Source organism: Metarhizium album (genome assembly GCF_000804445.1).
Source record: "Metarhizium album ARSEF 1941 chromosome Unknown scaffold_2, whole genome shotgun sequence".
NCBI lineage: Eukaryota > Fungi > Ascomycota > Sordariomycetes > Hypocreales > Clavicipitaceae > Metarhizium > Metarhizium album.
The window spans coordinates 1,434,868-1,454,351 of NW_024467576.1; the positions used below are offsets into that span (position 1 = coordinate 1,434,868).

Sequence of the window (19,484 nt, forward strand, 5' to 3'; positions counted from 1 at the left end):
GGTAATAAAGCCGTCGCCGCACTGACGCAATCGCTCATCTCCTCTCTGAACCTTCACGTATGGACGCTTCGGATTTAGTGACCTCCCAGCTGAGGTGGAACTTTCGCTTCGCCAGGCACACCAATCCAGGATCTGCGGCGAACCAGTTCAACCCGTGCCTGTCTCGACAGGGTTGTATTCATCCAGATGTAGCAAATGGCGGCAAGGCGGCTGGCTCTTCCGTTGCCGTGCCCATTGCCCGCCCGATACCCGCAGTGCGGATGAGACAAATCGGAATATCCGTCAAGAAACGTGGGGTGGGATTGACATATAAGACATTGGCGTGGTATCTTGGTCCCGTGTCTCAATGTGACGACTTGGTTTCCGGTGTCTCGGAGCTGATTAGTTACAATCTCTCCAAGCCGGTTGCGAGCGAAAGCTGCGACAATTCAATTGATTTGAAGCCGACTGGAGGCCCTACAACACACGGCCGTCATGTTGACGTCTCTCGGACTGATTGGGGCAATTGCTGCCATTCTCCCAGGCACATTGGCATGTGGCCACGATGATTGCTACGGACCGATTGACAAGGTTGAAAACGTTCGTCACGTCAAGCGCATGCAGCCCGGCGCTCCCAACGCCACATATGGGCCAAAAGCACCCCTCGAATGGGGCCAAGTCAATTTCCTCCATACCGTGAGTGAGCCGTTCGGAGGCTGGGCTAGGTTGTTGATTGTAGGATATCAATTGACGCAAAGTAGACCGATACCCACGGCTGGCTCCAAGGTCATTTGAAGGAGCCAAACTATGGTGCTGACTGGGGTGACTTTGTCACTTTTAGCCGCCGCATGAAGCAGACAGCCGAAAACATGGGAGTTGACCTGCTTCTTGTTGACACTGGCGATCTTCACGACGGCACTGGTCTGTCGGACGCTACTAAAGAGGATGGCGCCAAGTCGATGCCCATTTTCGACGAAATCGAGTACGATTTGTTGACAATTGGTAAGAATTCGCATGCAAATCTTGAATCTTGGCTAAGCCACACGCAAAGGCAATCACGAGCTCTACGTCAGCGAGGTCGCATACCAGATGTTTGACGACTACTCCAAGAAATGGGGAGACCGCTATGTCACGTCCAACGTAAAAGTTCTCAACCAGAAGACGGGCAAATTTGAGTTTGTGGGCGCCACACACCGTTACTTTACTACACCAAATGGATTACGCATCATGGCTTTCGGTGTTCTCTTTGACTTTACTGGTACGTCCGTCCTCTGGCATTGCTTATTCGAGAACCGAGCGCTTAAGCTGTAGTTGTCCTGTAGGAAACTCCAACGTCTCACAAGTCATCAAGGCCAAGGACATGGTGAAGGAAAGCTGGTTCACTGAAGCGCTTGCCAGCAGGATGCCTGTCGACCTTTTCGTTCTCTTTGGCCACAATCCCGTCCGCGCTACCGACACTTACAGCACCTTCAAGGTCGTGTTCGACGCCATCCGTGCTTCGCATCCGAAGACCCCCGTCCAGTTACTCGGCGGACACAGCCACATCCGAGACTTCGCCGTCTATGATGACAACGCCGTTGGCATCGAGTCCGGCCGGTACTGCGAGACGCTAGGCTGGATGTCTGTCTCTGGATTTGACTTATCCAACAGCGGATTTCATGGAGTCAAGAACCCTCACGGAGTGCCCAACCCTTCTCGACCTGCCAGAGAAGGCGCCAAGTCACCCTTTGTCTATTCCAGACGATACTTGGACTGGAATCGAAAAACCTTCCTCTACCATTCCAAACAATTTGATAGGACGTACGACTATCACTCTGGCTTGCGTGTCACGAACGACATCGCCAAGGAGCGTGAGGAGCTCAAGCTCGGCCAAGTGCACGGGTGTGCGCCAAAAGACTACTGCATCGACTGTGCCCCCTTCACCGATGACAGGAACATCTTCCCCGGGGTGATTTACCCTGCCGTCTCGGCCATTGTTTTGAACGAGACCCGCAAGGACAAGGCTCGCATTATCCTGGGTAACACTGGCGCGATCAGGTTTGACGTGCACAAGGGATCCTTTACTTTTGATGACAACTTCATTGTCTCGCCGTTTAGAGATGCATTTTTTTACATTGCCGACGTGCCTTTTGACAAGGCATCCAAGGTAATCGGCCAGTACGCCTTCACCATCCCTTCCACGGCAACACGTGCTCAATAGAGATGCTTTTGTGCTAAGGTTCCCGCAGACTCAACAAGAGAGTTGTGGACAAGCGTTTTGCTTCGATGCTCGTCGCGAATGATGAATGCACCAACCCGACACTCGGATCCATGAGCCGTCGTGATATGCGTGAACCTCGAGGCATTGTCCGTCGACAAGAAGTTGTCGTTCCCGGTTACAACACCAAGGACGACTGGGGCACTGATGGTACGCTTCTCCCACGCGGCCGAGTCTTTGACACCATTGCTAACGTCAAAATAGGCGATGACACGGAGCACTCTGAGATTCCTAGCTTCAGGATTCCCGGATACTGGGAGGCGCGCGCATCGTTCCCTAAAGACGGCAGCAATCCCGACAAGGTTGACTTGATTTTCTTTGACTTGTACGTTACCAATTATCGCGATTCGTGATTTGCAGCCTACTAAGCGCACAACAGTATTCAGCGCCGCGTCCTTGCAGACCTCGGTGCTGGTTTTACCGCGGACATGGTCCACTGCTACATCAACTGTAGCTTTACGTCGCAGGATTTTCTGTTGCCGTATGCCAAGCTTGCGTGGCAGGATGATGTAGATAACTGCCCCATTTGAGCTTTCATGCTGGGAGAGATGCGGCGTGGCGAGAAAAGGCATACGTTGTTGAAAGTGCGTATGGGAGTGGACGAAAAGGGGGGAATACCTGGAACTCTAGGCTGATATGAAAGGCATATCACACTCGCTGTATTTCGATGCAGTCCAAGGTGGAATTTGTCCAAGTATGGGCTACCTAGTAGTACACGTCACCTTTGATCAAGACCCTCCGAGGGCCGTACGCAGCAACTTGGCGGACAAGATGTTGCCGAAGTCTAGGCGGACGACGAGGCCGTTGGACGTCTTGGAGTGGGGAGGGGAGCAGCAAGTGCGCAGCAGCACAGCAGCACAACAGTCGCCGTTGTGCAACCTGTCAAGGGGGAAAGTGGAGACGATATATGACCTAGAGAAATGAGGGGTAACGTTATTAACTAGTTACTAACTAGTTATTACGGGGCGGACTCGGCCATAGAAACCCAGAAAGAACAAGCATCAATACTACGTTACCCAATGCCCATCCATCATGAGCATCAAAAACCCCAAGGTGCGCAGCGCATTCACCGCCTCCTTCTCCCACCGGCGTCAAGGTTTGACTGTCCCCCTCCAGTGATGCGTCCGTCTTGCATGGCACAAAAGCCGGCCGCCCCTTGTCTCGACTCTTGGGCACGCCTTGATGGCCTCGCGGCCCGACGGCGACGATTGGTCTGCGCCACTCCAATTTCCGGCCCCGAAACGCCGTCTGTTTGTCGTGGTCGCCTTGTTCAACATAAAGGCATGCACCGAGTACGGAGTAGAGTACGGGGTATTCATTGCGTCCATGTCCAGGCACAACAAGCACGCTCGGCTCTTTGGCAGACGCCTTCTTTGAGACTCTGGCCTCACGCCTCTCGCCGTCTTTGACTTGAATGCCGTGCGTCTTTTTGTCGGACCCAAACGCTGCCAGTACAGTACGCACCATCGGCATCGACATCAACCCAAGCAAAGCAGAGCAAAGCAAAGCAGGGCAAAGCAGAGCAGAGCAGAGCAGAGCAGAGCAAAGCAGAGCAGTGCAAAGCAAAGCATAGCAGAGCAAAGCAAAGCAGAGCAAAGCAGAGCAGAGCAAAGCAAAGCAGAGCAAACAAAAAGTCACGTCCTCGCAACCAGAATCACTCATAACCACTCGAATCCCCCTTCTATTCCTCTCCCCTTTGCTCTACTTTTCCTCGACACACAACCTCGACTCGGTCATTCCTTGGGCTTCTCTTCTCCCCTTGCTCATACCATACCATCCATCCATATACCCGCCGACTCAACACCACGCAGAATGCGCTTCTCGGCAGCAGCCCTGACTCTGGCCCTGGCCGCCACCGCCACCGCCGAGCTCGACGCCGTCAAGATCCTCGAGGAGATGATGCCCAACTTCAAGTGCAAAGACACCAAGGAGTGCCGTACCCCCGCGCAGAGCGCCCCCTTCATCGTGAACTCCATGAAGCGCTGGCAAGTCTGCAACCCCAACGCCATGGCCGCCATCGTCTCCCTCATGGCCTTTGAGTCGGGCAACTTCACGTACAAGCACAACGCGTTCCCCGGCCGCCCGGGCCAGGGCACCGCCAACATGCAAATGGCCAACTTTAACCTCCTGTACGCCCAGGACATCCCCGAGCTCAAGGACAAGGTCAGCAACATCACCGACGTCAAGGGCGCGTCCAACGAGACCCTCAACTACATCTTGTCCTTGGTCCAGCCGGACGAGTACAACTTTGGCAGCGGACCCTGGTTCTACCAGAAACAGTGCGACAAGGGCGTCCACGACGCCATGGAGAAGAACGCCGACGAGGGTTTCGCCGCCTACATGAAGTGCGTTGGCGTCCAGGTCACGGACGACAGGAAGGCCTACTTTACCCGCGCCAAGAAGGCCTTTGGCCTGGCTTGAGAGGGCTCCTCTGCTCTGCCCTGCGCTGCGCTGTGCGGGCAAGGCGTGGTCTCTTGGCTTTTTTTCACCTTTGAACCGAGTACATGTTCTGGCTGGCTCTGAATACTCGGTCGGGCACGACGACCCTGGTGGACGTTGAAGCGACTGCCGGTTGCAGTTTGCAGTTGGGAGGATGATGGTGGAGGGAACAATGAAGCAACTTTTCTAGCTCTGTTGACAAACAAAAAAAAAAAAAAAAAATGAAAACGAAAATGAAAATCTGAGCCTCCCCCCCCCTAAAGTCTCCAAAGCACATAGATCCCGATTCGACTTGACCAGCGAGCGTACATCTTTGTAAACAGCCCATGTGGTGTCCCCACGAGCCGTGACGACGTCGAGAACCTCGTTCATGACTCTGGGTCCACGCACCATCACTCAGGACTACTTGGCCAAGTCAATCAGCCCGGGCCGGTCGTTGGAAGAGTCATTCGTTATTCATTCGCCGTTGCTTTCGCTTTCGCTTTCGCTCTTGCTCTTTTTTCTACGCCTATTATACACTCTTGATATCGTGAGCATGTCATGTTCCCTTTGCCACCTCCATTAGCTACAGCTGTGTGTGTGTCGTCAAACGCCTGGCCAGACATGTCCCCCGTGTCGTTGAAATGCTCCTGTAATCTCAAATTCCATGTATATCCACCCTGGGTCTCTCCCGAAGACCATCCCCTGTATTCTATCAGAGCCAAAGAAAAGAAAGAGGGCGAGGAGGAGGAGAAGAAGACGAAGAAGAAGAAGGGCAAAAAAAAAAAAGAAAAAAAAAAGAAACCAGAACACACGCGCCATGGTACCTGTACCTGCCCCAGCCGGCAAATGCAATGAGAGAGAGAGAGAGAAAGTCAACAAGCGGAAAAGCCACCAAAACAATTTCGTCGTCTACGTCATGTGCGAGAGAAACGGACTGAGCATGAGCTCGTCGGCGCTGGGTCGCAGGTCGTGGTTGAGCTCAAACGTCTGCCCGAGGAAAGCCTTGGCCTCCTCGCTGGCGTGCTCGGGAATCGTCGGGGATGCCGTCCCGCCTCCAATCTTGAAGATGGCCTGCAGTTGGCTGCAGTCGGGGAAAGGGTGGTTGCCCGTCATCATCTCCACCACCAGGCAGCCGAGCGACCAAATGTCGGCCTTGAGCGTGTACTCTGTCTGCTTGACAACCTCGGGCGCCATCCAGAACACCGATCCCTGCAGTGACGGCCGGTGTCGGTTGTTCTTGGCGTTGCCCAGAATGTTGGACTGCTCCAGCTTCTTGGAAATGCCAAAGTCGGAAATCTTGATGGTGCCCTTGTTGTCCACGAGGATGTTGGCGCCCTTGATGTCGCGGTGAATAATGTCTCGGCCGTGCAGGTACGACAGGCCCATCAGGATCTGACGGACAAAACTCCGCACCAGAGGCTCGGGCAGCGCGCCATACGAGTTCAGCATCGTCTGGACCGAGCCGCCCGGCACGTACTCGAGGAAGATGTTCAGCCGGTCCGACGACGAGCTGCAGCCCAGGTACTGCACAACGTTGGGGTGCCGCAGGTCACGGAGCAGGTTCATCTCGCGGTTGAGCGCCTCAATCATGCCCCTCTTGCGAGTCTCGCTCTGGCCAGTCGCCCCGGGGGCCGGCATCTGGACCTGCTTCACGGCGAGCAGCTCACCAGTCACGGCATGGAGAGCCAGGTAGACCGAGCCGAACGAGCCCTTGCCGATAAGAGCTCCCTTCATCCACTGGTTGTCGTCCCACGAGTCCCCAGACAGAAAACTCTCAAGCTCCTCGTCCAGTTCACCGCCGTCGTTGGAAAGAGCTTGCCGGATCGACTCGTTGAAGGAGCCCGACCCCGTAGACCCATCGCCATCGTAGTAGCTCGTCATGGCCGTGTTGCCGTCCGGGTCGGTGACGCTGACAGTGGTGGGATCGACAGTGCCGTCGTCTCCGCTCTCGGTAAAGGACACGTACGACTTGCGGTCCGGCTCCAGGGGTGATGATTCTTCTTGGAGGGTGCCCAACGTGGACGAGGCAAAAGAATCTCTGTTGTAGATGCCGGGGATCCGTCCGTGGGAGTCGCGTGTTCGGACCTTGGCGACGTGGGCGGCACCGCTCAGCCACGAGTCGGCAATCGTCGGGATTGGAGGGGCGTCTTGTACGCTCGACGCCAGGCTGATGCTACTCGCAACGCTGAGTCGACTGTTGACCTTGCTCAGCCGGGTCGACCGCCTCATGGAAAGACGAGCAGTCCGGTCAATGTCCTCCCGCCGGTGGTCGGGGAAGTACGAGGTCAGATCAGAGGCGATGAGTTCACTGGGAGGTCGAAGCCCGCCAAACTGGCGAAGACCAGCCTTGCGACGTTGCGCAGCTCGAGCGTCATCAGCCGGATGGGTCCTGTCCACATCCCTGGGGATTTCGTGTGCAAGAGATCGATCTCGGTGCTGGAAGAAGACGGGAGACAGAGGCTGTTGCAGCTGGTCGTTCCACTTCTCCCCCAGGACCTTCTGGACCTTGAGCTGGCTTCTCTTGTCGACCGACTCGATGGCCTTGGTGTGCTTTTGCTGCTCCTCCTCCATGGCGATGGCAGCAGCGCGCTGCAGCTCCGACTCTCCGGGCTCGCCGGCGGGCACGCGCCGCAGAATCAGGCGGTTGCGTTCGGGCCGCCGCTTGTCCTTGATGATGCGCCACAGCTCGGTGTCGCCCAGACGTCTGCACTGACTCGGGTCGGGGTCAATGCCGGTCAAGACCCAGAAGCAATAGTTGCGCTCGTGGTCCTCGCGCAGAGCAAACTTGCGGAGGGTGACACGCATGACGTCTTCGCAAGTGGTGCAGTCAGCAATCTTGACCACTTTGGTGACGCCGCCGGTGGAGATGACGCGAATAACGTCCTGGCCCTGGGGCAGGGCGGCCATCAGCGAGCCATCCATGCTGGAATTGTTTCTCGTATGAGTCGGTACCAGGCGGCCAGCGGCATGGTCCGGAGCTGTTACTGCTGGAGGCCGTGAAGGCTGGCTCTGGCCGACGCTGCTAACGTAGCCAAGACCGGCAGGGAACCGAGCTTGCCGAGCTACCCACGTTTGCACAGTCAGCTGTGTATTGGCGAGTCAACCATGTGCCAGTCGGGTTTTGTCAGCTCACCAGTTTCCAGCGGAGCGGGCACATCGGCTTGCCGCGAGTATCGACGGTTGAGAGAGGAGGAGGCGGCCGAGCGAGGCACAGACGAAGTCTGGGCAGCAAGGGTGGTGGAAGGCAAAGAAGAGTAGGCATCGAGGCCGGAGAAGGAATCCTGGACATGGAAAGAAAAGAGAGCGTGTCAGTGTCAGCCAGCTGGCAGACCCGCAGCTGCGATCGTCTATCCGGTTCACTTCAGACTCACCCGATTGCGCCGCTTCTGATTTGCATACGTCTTGGTCCGCAGCTTCTTGATGCACAGGAAGAGGCGCACTCGATCGCCAACCTTGTCAATTCCCATCTCCTTCAGCACTTCCTTGTCCATTTCTAGGAGGTTCTCGCCGTTGATGTGGTTCTTGCGGAAGATCTTCTCGTAGTCCTCGCAGCTGACGCTTCGAAGGTATTCGCAGACACGGTCCTCATCCCAGCGCCTCACGGAGTCGGCGTCGTCGGCCTCGGAGGGGTCAGACTCGGTCGGGCTGGCGTAGCTCTGCGTGCTGCTCGACATCGGGGGCAGTCTCCTCGAGGTGGACAAGACAGACTGCAGGCTGGAGCCGGGAGGAAGATTCGAGGTGCTGAGGGCGGCCGGGAACGGCGATTTTGACGAAAGCATGGCCATGACGCAAATGATTAAAGCTGTGTATTAGGGGAGAGGGAGGCCGAGCGAGCCGGGTGTGATGAGATATACGGGGTATATCGGTGCGTCCGGGTCAGAGTCGGTGGCCAACCCGCTTCCTGCCAGACGCGAAGGCGGAACGGCGAGGCGACGTTGGCGACGTTGGCGACGTTGGCGATGGTCGCAAGGCCAGGCAGGGCCAACAGCGGGCAGCCAGGAGTCCAGGTCGCTGTCGCTGGATCTATGCTTCCCAAGCTTCTGTGCCGGCAGAGACTTGGAAACAGGGGGTACAGCGGAGCGGTGGTCTGGCCAGCACGGCAGGTCGACGACTCGACGGTGCGATATATAACCGACTTGAGGAGACGGCGGAGACGACGGTTCGTCAACGGCACTCGGGGACGGAGCGTGGATGGAGTATGGAGGATTGATGTGCCAGTTGCTAGTCTCAACTTCTCAAGCGCTCTCTCGGTGAGCAAGCGAGGGGCCGGCGGCAGGGCAGGCGGTGGAGGGGGGAGGAAAAGGGGGGGCAGACGGCTCACAGGGGGTTGCCAGCGCCGGAGGCCGCCACGAGTTGTCCAGACTCCAAATGCTCCAGTGGCCGGCCAGGTGTGCAGCAGCGCACAGCGCACAGCGCACAGCAAACAGGATGCAAAACACTTTGCGACAGGGGTCTGTTCCAGCACCGCCGGCGGCGGCAGCAACTCGACGCAGGGCCGGGCCCGACGTAGCCCGAGGCAGCCCAGCGCGATGGGCGTCTGTCTGGTCTGGGTCTGACAGTCAGTCAAGCCGGTCCATCCAGCCTTGGGCACGAGGCACGACGCGGCCGGGGACACGACGAGACGCCAGGACCGGCACCACCGCTCTCCATTCTCCATCCATTTCATGTCCCGTCGCCGCTGCCTCGACTGGCCAACCCTGTCGCTGCCGCACACCACGCGTCAGCATCAGCATCGGCATCAGCATCAGCGTCAGCATCAGCATCAGCATCAGTATCCGTATCAGTGGCGGGCCGCGGCTGATGGCTCGCCGTGGTTGAAGCCGTGGCCGTGGCCGTGGCCGTGCATCGCGCATCGCGCATCGTGCATCGTGGATCCGCGGAAAAGTTGAAACCCGCCAGCGCCAACGCGAACCGGCACCACCACAGCCGTTCAGACAGCACACGGACACACGGACGCACGGACGCACAGACACACGGACACACAGACACGGAGTGACGTTGTCGGCACGCGCTTGTGGCCGGGGGGCCGGCCATCTTTGCTCTGTTGGTTTGGTCTCGTCGTCGCTCGCTAGTGGCGCGTCTGGACCTGGGACCTGGGACCTGGGGCCTGGACAATAACAACCGCAACCGCAATCGCATGGGCGCGGGCGCGGGCGCGGACGCTCGGCTCTGGTCTCATCATCATCGGTGGCTTTCGGAGTATCATCCAACTACAAGAGCCCGACGTTGAAACACACACATCTGCCTACGATTCATCAGCAAATGTCGGTGAAGAAGCCCATGTGTAGAGGCCGGGATGTGATGCAATTCTCCTCCAGGCCGCTGTCATCTTGGCACGCCGCGGAACCCTTGGGCCAAGACGTCCCGGTTGTCGCATCCGAAGCATGCACGACGATCCTTCACATGATGGATGGACGGATGGACCGAGCACTCAGTAGCTACATACTACTGCCTGCCTGCAGAGCATCACCGATACGGAGTACAGCCGACCATTCCCATGCCCTGCCTGGCCCCTGTTGCTTTGGATGGGCGGCACATGGTCAATCCATGTGCGACGGCACTAACAATGGATGGCGATGATGACAACTACGGAGTACAGCGAGAACAACAATTACAAGAACAATAATATTGATCACGACGATGATAATACTGATACCCCTGTGCTGGTCGCTCGATCTCACTTCCGTGTTAGTGCATACCCGCCCATTCGGCCCTCGGGATGGGCAGCCACGGATTGGCACGGTTTCATGAGGAGAGCAACGTAAAGTTTAAAATGTAAAAAACATGTGAAGTACGTACCTAGTTGATGGCCCCTGCAACGACACAACGTTGAAACGTCTTTGTTGGCCGATGGTCCACGAGCCATCCGCCAGCCTCCATGTCCATGCCGTACCGTGGACGTGGTCGTGTTCGTGCGTGGATGGACTCGCACTCGTGGCAGATGGGGACCCCTGCGGATGCAGTTTCAGTTCTCTTACACACCGAATGCGTACCTAGGTACGGAGTAGGTAGGCACTCAAGGAAGTCTACCGAGTCCGGAGTACTCCCAGAGGTAATACGCGCAGTGCTCGCTCCGCCGTCACAGCCCTGCTTCAGGAGCCGCGTGTGGCGGTTCTATAACTACCTCGTGCCTAGCCGCCCCGGCGGCGCGCGTCATAGTCGGCCTTCTTCGCATCGCCACCTCTCGTGCCAGTTCACCCGTCATGGTCAAGAGAAAGAAGGGGAGAAAAAATTGTACTACAATGCCACCACGCTCGTATGGGCGGCCGCTCCGTCACACTACGGCTTCAGACCCTCAGGCACACAGACAGTTCCTGTCTCTTTGTCCAGCCGCCCTGGGCAGTCGCATGGTCGGCGTCCTGTCTCTTTGATTGCTGCCATGGGGAGTCATGGCTCGTGGCTCACGGCTCACGGCTCTTTCTTCTCCTTTCCGCCGCCTGCAGGATTTCAGGAGACTATTGGCAAGCGACGGCTCCTGATGCGACTCCAGCCCGGTCTGTTTTTCAAGTGGTTTTCCGGTTTGTTTTCTTTCATTCGAATGCCCCTCGGCCCTCGGCCCCGTCTCTGATCCTGTCAGCACTTCTTCCCGTCTCCCGTTCCAGTAGGAGCATCTCGCTCAAACTGCCGTGGTGTTGTACACACAACAAATCTGCACATGGAAAAAATGACGATTGACCACAAGATGCCCAAGACGTCCAAGTGCCCCCCAGCCCCACCCTCGCCCCACAATTGCTAGAGTGTCAAGACCCCCGTCTCCACTTGGGCGGCGTGCGCCCCGCCCCGCGAGGCTGACCAGGCACAGCTCTGCAAATGATTGGCTGCGAGCTCGGATAATATGAAACCGGCAGCGTTTCGGCCTCGTGCGCGGGTGGGCAAAGCTGACCGAGGCTGTCGCACTCGCGGGATTATTATTATTGCTGGTAGTATCAAAGTGGGGCCACGTAAGCCATCCGGCCCCCCTTTGACCTTTGGCCTTTGATCTTTCTACCTTGAAAGCATCTCGACGGCTGCATGGGGTGGCCGAACCCTCCGTCCTCACGACCGCACATGTATTAGTATTGCAGCTTGCAGTGGTAGTTGCGACATCGATAGATCCTGCGCAAGTCGACTATGCACTTGCGGCGTAGCATCAGGCATCTTATCTCCATGAGGACCTCACCTCGCCGTGTCATTCTTTTTTGCCTCGGCAGCTGCCGCCTGGTCGACACGGGAATGAATGAAATGCGAGCCAAACACGAGCTAGAACAGCCCCAAATCGCTGCTACGTTCCATTGAACTCTAAAACGTAAACTCTACTTGCCTGAAACTGAAGATATTCGGACATCTGGACCCTTCGAGATGGCTCCCATGGGGCGAAATCGGGCGAATCTCCAATCCGCGACTTGATCTTGGTCTTACCCCGGACACTTTGGCCCGGGGGATTGACCAGCTTGACGCGACGACGGGCTTCTTCACCACGGGGTATGGGAGCACGGAGTACTTGCCGTAGATGACTAGATCCGGAATACCAAGGTAGTTGGGTTGTTTTGAGTCTTGACCAATGTCAAAAATCTCCTACCGTGCACAAGGTAACTAGTTCCTGGCCCTATCAGGCGTGTGCCTATCCCGTTCCCGCCAACTACTACTAGTGTATTCCGGGGCTACATATCATTCATGTGCACGAGGAGTTGGATTCTAACCCGTGGCCTCCGCATGCCGTGTTCTTGCTTGGCTGCCCGACCAGACTAAACCAAACAAACGCACAAACGCCGGCGCCGGCCTCTCGGATGGCGGCAAACGCAGCCCGCGGCATCAAATACTTTCTCGTTGACCAAACACGTTGAACTTTCGTGTCCAAACCGGCCGTTGACGTCTGCACCAGTGGCAGCTCCGACGACGCGCCCGCCCGGGAATCAAACTTGACTTTCTCCACAGCGGACTTGGGCCCATTCGGCGAGCTTAAAATTCCGAGCGCAGAGACTGCAGTGCAGTGGCTTGTTACATCGTCACGTGCCATGTGCCCGTCATGCTTGGCTCTCTGCTTTTGCGCCTTTCTTTTTGCCGTCTTGCGCGATGGGCCAGCAGTGGCATCAATCTAAACGTTTGAACAAGGCTGCTCCCGAGTCGTTGCCGCTCCACCATGTCCTTGGAAGTTGAGGCCCGAGGGCCGAGATGGAAGCGTAATCGCGGTGTAGGGTACCTTGGCGGATTGCCTGTCTCGGCAATAGGAGGCGATACACGAGTGGATTGGCACGTGGTTCCTCTCATCTCAGGCACCACGGTGCTTTTTTCGTGATAAGGGCCCCGATAGAGAGGATGCAGGGAAATAGACGATGTACTCCGTAGATGAGGTTCCTTTTCCCTGACGACTGTGGCGCGCGCGCGGGCAAATGCCACCACGGCAACAGCGATATCGAGAATGCGACCCGACCCGTGTGATTGTTTTCCAGGCGCGCTTGTTGCTGGTAACGGGCGGAGAAATAGGGAGACATGCGAGAAAATAAACTTTGTCCAACCAGCTGCGAACCTGAGTGAGGCTGTGTGATGCCGGCGGTTGCCATTGATACTGCGGTAATCCGGAACTTCGTCAATGACCTGTCTGGAAACTCCCAACATTCTCGGAACGGTCCATCCGAACGTGCCCCGAAGTCGAGATGGTTGACCCTACAGTCCACAGTTTGCGTCGTATTGTTAAGGGGGAAAGTGGAGGAGTTGTATGACCTAGTAAAATAAGGGGCATTATTATAGGGCAGACTTAGCTAGAAAGACTAAGAGAGAATAAGTATTACTACTACTTAATACTTATTATATATATTATATTTTAGTAATAGAACTAAGACTTTATATTATCTATATTAAGAACTAGCCTTATAGGTAAGTGCGTGTAAGCATTACTAGCATGACATATAAACTAAAAGAGAAAACAAAGAAAAGAAGAAGTTCTCTGTTCCCCTTTTCTTAGACTATTATAAATGTATTAGTCTTAGTATATATTTAATAAGTATCGAATAAAGCGTAATAGACTCAAGCTTACAGCTCGAGTATACACAAGGCACTGCATTAGTGCCTTGTTGATTACTAGACCCTCTAAGCCCTAACTATTAAGCTGAAAGAGTATATAATAAATAAGCTGCCCTAAGCTTAGGGAGGTCATTAAAGGGATAAGCTATGTCCCGCTCGCTAGATTGCGCATAGCTTAGACTATAACATAAATTAGAATTTAGAATTATTTAAAGCTAGTAATAGTTAGTATAATTAGTATTATTAAAAAAAGTTAGTATTAATATTTAAGTTAATATTAGTTTCTCTTCTCTTTAAATTATTTAGTGGGAAAGTAAAGTAAGTTGTATAACTTAGTAAAATAAGAAGTATTATTATAGAGCAGACTTAGCTAGAAAAACTTAAAGAGAATAAGTATTGATACTACCTAATGTCTATTGAATGCATTACAGTGCCTTCCATTCTCCACTTGCGCGATATAGCTAGGCCGAGGCAAGTACTCCATTAACAGCTAGCATACCGGCTTCGTCGTCCTCCTGCTAATACGGTACGCAGGGCGTTGTCCACGACAGGCAACCTTTGAAGTCGGCATCATCCGTCAAAGAAAAATCCATCAGTAAGAACACAAAACGTGGAAGACGTCTCGTCCTGGAAAGCTCGGCCAACCTCGATTCTTGGGCCCGGCGCCTTTTTTTGGGTCTAGGTTATTTTGGTGTGTTCCCGTCAGTTGGGTCCCAGTCAAGCTCTCGCCATACATAGAGAAGGCGATTCAGGCCTTCGTCTCGTCTCAAACATCAGTCGTGGGGAACCTCTGATGTCAGTACCATGGCATCATCCCACGACCAGCCCGTGGTCAGTTTTCTGGGCCCTGTGGCCTCTTACTCGCACCAGGCAAGTTCCCTGACCAGGGCTCAACCAGGTTTGGGCCTCTTGCTGACTCCTTCACAAGGCGGTTCGGCAGGTTTTCCCCGAGGACAAATGGCACTTGAGACCGGTGAGTACCATAGACGGTAAGTCTCCATATCCGAGTGCAAAAGACAGCACCTGATCATCCAACCCTTTGGTCTGAGTTCTGAACCATCCCTATAGACGTGTTTGATGAGGTCCAGGATCGCCGGGTCACTGCCGGCGTAGTCCCTTTCGAGAACTCGACCAACGGATCTGTGGTATTCACCCTAGATAACCTGGCGGACCGGAATGGCCGATACAAGGACGTCACGGTCGATGGCGAAATCTTCGTTGACGTCCACCACTGCCTGCTTGGCCGCAAGAAGCCCTCTGAAAAGTTGGACCAAGCTCACGAAACTTCTGGAGCTTGCGCTCCCGCGGCTGCCAGTCCCAGTCCATCGGTGCTCGACAGTCTCAGCCACATCAGGCGACTGTATTCACATCCCCAAGCATTTGGGCAATGCAATGCTTTCATCTCCACCTATCTCAAGGGCGTCGAGATTATCGACGTGAGCTCCACCAGCAAGGCCGCTGAGATTGTGAGTCAAGATGAAACCGGCACATGGGCTGCCATATCGAACCACCTAGCTCTAAGCCTGTACGGCCTCGACCTGCTGGGCAAAAACATTGAAGATCGAGAGGACAACACCACCAGGTTTCTCGTAATTGGGACGAATCCCTCAGTGCCGGACGACTGGGACTTGCAAAAGCTGTCGATTGCTAGGTCGGGCAGTAAATCACTTGTCTCTTTTACTGTTCCTCATACCGCTCCTGGTGCCTTGGCCGACGTGCTTGGCTGCTTTCGGGAATTCAATCTCAACTTGACGAGCATTAATAGCCGGCCCAGCCTGTTGGCACCATTTCAGTATATTTTTTTCGTCGAATTTGAAGGTCACAGGTATGACGATGCTGATGGCCGAGTGAAGGGGGCCTTGGAAAGGATTAGCCAGGCGGCTCAGAGCTGGAGATGGCTCGGGAGCTGGGAGAGGTACAGGTAGCCTAGTCATCTTGAACAGCCAGACAAAATTAAAGCAAATCGCCAGGTTGAGAACGAAGTGTGCGGAGGTCAGCACACTTCAGAGCCAAATGAAAGCGAAGATGTGTTCTCGCAGCTCCCGCATTGACAGCTGGCGAGAACCTGTTGACACATGCAGGCAACTGGCAAGCCAAGAGAGGCCATGATAAAACAACCTCTTTCAACCATCCTGATGTTTCTTTCCTCCTCCTCCTCCTCATCTCACTCTGGTACCTCCAGCCTGCCATATCTTTCCCAGTCGTTAAGACATTGCTCTGGTCCTCTCCAGGTCTTCATTTTGCCATCAGCATCAACAGACAATATCACTATTGGGTTGCACCACGCTTACCGAAATGGCTATTGTTGATTTACAGTCTAGAGATCACAAAAGTCTTCTAGACTTGATTGACACGCTCCGCGGAAAAGGTGTCGCTCGCTATGTCCCGCTTCCTGAGATCGTTGTTGTAGGGGATCAATCAGCGGGGAAGAGTTCAGTCCTGGAAGCCATTTCTGGCATGTCTTTCCCTGCCAAGGACAACCTGTGCACACGGTTTGCGACAGAGCTCGTTCTTAGACGATCTACAAATGTGGAAGTAAAGATATCGATTCTCCCAGAAACAAGTCGCCCAATGCGCCAGCAAGAAGAGCTGAAGCGATTTCGCCCGGTCGTGGAACCCGGCACCCTGGACCTGTCGCATATTGTTGAACAAGCCAAGTTGGCAATGGGCATTACCCCAACCTCCAAAGCTTTCCGAAATGACACTCTGCGAGTTGAGCTTTCTGGGCCCGACCAGCCTCATCTAACAATGGTCGATCTCCCGGGACTGTTTCAGGCCGGCAACAGCCTACAATCTGACCAAGACTCCGAAACCGTGACGAATATGGCCATCAAATACATGAAACTACCAAGAAGCATCATACTTGCGGTTGTTTCTGCCAAGAGTGACTTCGCGTTGCAGCAGGTTACTCGACTAGCTAGGGGGTATGATCCGAACGGACATCGCACGATCGGCCTCATCACAAAGCCGGATACATTGGACGAAGGCTCAGAGAGCGAAGCAGCATATATTCGTCTGGCCCGAAATGATGACGTGAAGCTGAAGCTGGGATGGCACGTGTTGAAGAACCGTGATTACAAGATGACGCAGAACAAGGCAACCTCGAAGGAGCGCGACGATGCGGAGAAAGCCTTCTTTTCCAGTGGCCCTTGGGCAACGCTTGATCCATCTACTGTTGGTGTCAAAACACTAAAGCCGCGTCTCAGCAATCTGCTGAGAGACCAAATAGTTCTGCAACTGCCCGGCTTAGTGAAGGACGTCGAGTCTGGAATCAAGAAATGCAAACGTCAGATCGAAAAACTTGGTTCACCACGAGAGAGCATAGTCGAGCAACGAGAGTATCTCATCAGTGTGAGCCAGACATTTTCCGATCTGATGAAAGCAGCAGTCAATGGAAATTATACCGATGCATTTTTTGGTAGCTCCAAGTCCGAGGAAGGTTACCAGAAACGTCTTCGGGCAGTTATCCAAAGCTTATTGACCGAAATTAAGGATGAAATGAACGAAAATGGTTGCACCAGACAGATAGTCGATCCTGAGGACCAGCCAGATGATGAAAGCACGATTCTAAGCGACAACCAAGTGCTTAGATCGGCCTACATGGAGGACGTCTCCAAACTGATGGATCGAAATCGTGGTTGTGAGCTGCCAGGAACCTTCAATCACCTCATTGTAGGAGAGCTGTTTTTTGACCAATGCAAGCCATGGGAGGCGATCGCGGAAAGGCTTCTCGGGCAAATCTTGGAGTCAGTCCACCAAGCATGTACATCAGCCGGCGTGCAGGGATGACTGACTAGCAGAAGATGCATGTGGATTGATTGGCAGGGGCGGCACATGCCACTGACTGCCCCGACGCCATTGGCCACTGCCAGTCGCCAAGTCGCCAGCTCTTTCCCGACAGGGACTTGTGGCCCCGGCTGTCGGTGGTTTTGGGGCGAGGCCCAGTGTGGAGAACTGGGGTCGTCCATGAGGCAGGATGAGGATGAGGATGAGGATGAGGATGAGGATGCGGATGGATGAGAGTGGTAGTTGGTACGGAGTAACGAGCAGTTGGCGTGGGAGTCAATTGGCTTGCGGCTGTCGTATCTTGAGTGTCGAAATGTACAAGCGACTTGGACGGCACAGAGAGACATGCGGTTGGATGTGCGACCTCCGGAGTGTCCTTTGTGTACTCAAGTACTCCGTACACGGGACAAGATGTTAAAGGGGGCCGGAGGGCAACGTGGCCCATGGGGCACGCAAGGACGGAAGGGCAATTTCCGAATCTCAAACTACTACATACTCCGTACGCATGCCATGTACGTCGTAACTTGATAACTATACCCCAGTGGCTGCTTCGAGCCATGTTTGCCATCTTCTCATATTGCCAATTGGTCTTGGTATACGGAGCCCGGAGTACGGAGTATGTTGTACTCAAGCCATGTTGCACGGGAATGACGAGACTAAGCTGAAAGTAGCCGCACGCGCGGCAAGCTGGCGTTGCTACGGCTCCATGCTAGCTAGTATTTTGCCCTTTTTACCCCTCTTTCCGCCCTGAGGCACCAGGTCACACGCACTGACGCAGGCAGTTTTGGCGTATTTTGCCTCCCCCGCTCCCGGGCGCGATAATCGTACCTATCCGGTACAAGTATGTAAGAAGCAGGCAGGCACCCAGGTACGCCGCCACTTGGGACGAGGGATGGAGACACGGGCAGGGATCATGGGCCAGTCCATGGGGAATGGATTCACCCCAAGTGCCAGCCAGCACGGAGCCAGCAGCGTGCGGCCGCTGTTGAAAGCACAGCCAAAAGGCTGGGACGGTTCATCAGGCCTGCGATTGATGACCTGGGCAAGGACCTGGAAGCATCGTTCCAAGATTTGCTTCGGCCGTACCAAAACATACACGCAATCACATACAACGAAGCGCTCACAGCGCATGTTCAAAAGGCGCAAGCCGAACGACGACGTCGCAACTTGAAGGCTAGGCTTGACGAATCATATCCCGTTGAGATTGCGGGGTCCCAAAGGTTGACAGTAAGCCGACAAGCAATCTTGGACATGTTCAAGGCTACCGAGGACGCGGATATGAAATCCCATGCCAGTTCCTTGGCTGTGGATTACCTGGAGGCTTATTACAACGTAGGCAATCACACATATTCCATCCCGATAAAGTTGACGAATAACCATGAAATAGGTCTCCCTGAAGAAGTTTATCGACGACATCAGCACCTTGGGGGTAGAGTGTTGCCTGATGCAAAAACTGCGAACTGTCTTTGACCCTCGAGAAATTTACAAGATGAGCGACGCGGTACTTCAACAACTGGCTGCAGAGGACCCGGACGAAAAGCTGGAGCGCTCCCGATTGAAGGAAAAACTGAGCGTACTCGACAGTTGCTTGTACGAACTGAGGAGCTGTGATGGGCTCCGTCCCGGCGCAAAAGGTATTTGTAGGGCAGTGTCAGCCTGTCCGCCCGGTTCTGCAAGCATCACCGAATCCTGAGGACACGGAAGTCGACGACTGACTCGTAATAGGGCCGAAGTCGTTTCGATTGTTTACAAAAAAGCTGATCAAAAGGGAAAGGCCCAGTGAGTGAGGATTTGCATTGCGTTGTTTTGGCGTATTTCCAGAGAGAGTTGACAAGGTATGGAGATGGCGACTGAGCCTGGCATTGACGCACCACTTGGACAACTCACAACTCAACAGAGACGGGGAGGAGTGTTTGGAGAGCCCAATGCATAACGAGGAGTTGCGGACAATTGGTCTTTGAACATGACGAGCTTATGGAAACTCGAGAGAGGGGCATTGAAGTTTTTTTTTGGGTGGTGATCATTAGAAGGGCAATTTGGA

At 54.5% G+C, this 19,484-nt stretch overlaps 5 protein-coding genes across 5 annotated transcripts; 4 read left to right on the top strand and 1 right to left on the bottom strand.

Moving 5' to 3' along the window:
- Positions 1-474: 474 nt before the first annotated feature.
- MAM_01549 (uncharacterized protein) lies at positions 475-2,766 on the top strand (the record flags this gene model as incomplete). Its single annotated transcript, XM_040820348.1, has 7 exons — positions 475-675; positions 741-981; positions 1,031-1,237; positions 1,302-2,136; positions 2,208-2,386; positions 2,441-2,561; positions 2,616-2,766. 7 exons carry the CDS (start codon positions 475-477, stop codon positions 2,764-2,766), a joined length of 1,935 nt encoding a protein of 644 aa, XP_040681836.1.
- A 1,282-nt stretch (positions 2,767-4,048) lies between these two features.
- Positions 4,049-4,657, top strand: MAM_01550 (uncharacterized protein; the record flags this gene model as incomplete). The annotated part of the gene is made up of 1 exon (XM_040820349.1): positions 4,049-4,657. One exon carries the CDS (start codon positions 4,049-4,051, stop codon positions 4,655-4,657), a length of 609 nt encoding a protein of 202 aa, XP_040681837.1.
- Positions 4,658-5,566: 909 nt separating this feature from the next.
- Positions 5,567-8,442, bottom strand: MAM_01551 (MAP kinase kinase kinase Ste11; the record flags this gene model as incomplete). The annotated part of the gene is made up of 3 exons (XM_040820350.1): positions 5,567-7,719; positions 7,791-7,938; positions 8,029-8,442. 3 exons carry the CDS (start codon positions 8,440-8,442, stop codon positions 5,567-5,569), a joined length of 2,715 nt encoding a protein of 904 aa, XP_040681838.1.
- Positions 8,443-14,461: 6,019 nt separating this feature from the next.
- On the top strand, positions 14,462-15,582 carry MAM_01552 (Prephenate dehydratase; the record flags this gene model as incomplete). Its single annotated transcript, XM_040820351.1, has 2 exons — positions 14,462-14,630; positions 14,726-15,582. 2 exons carry the CDS (start codon positions 14,462-14,464, stop codon positions 15,580-15,582), a joined length of 1,026 nt encoding a protein of 341 aa, XP_040681839.1.
- A 370-nt stretch (positions 15,583-15,952) lies between these two features.
- Positions 15,953-19,226, top strand: MAM_01553 (interferon-induced GTP-binding protein Mx; the record flags this gene model as incomplete). Its single annotated transcript, XM_040820352.1, has 4 exons — positions 15,953-17,329; positions 18,398-18,775; positions 18,831-19,033; positions 19,169-19,226. 4 exons carry the CDS (start codon positions 15,953-15,955, stop codon positions 19,224-19,226), a joined length of 2,016 nt encoding a protein of 671 aa, XP_040681840.1.
- Positions 19,227-19,484: the final 258 nt, after the last annotated feature.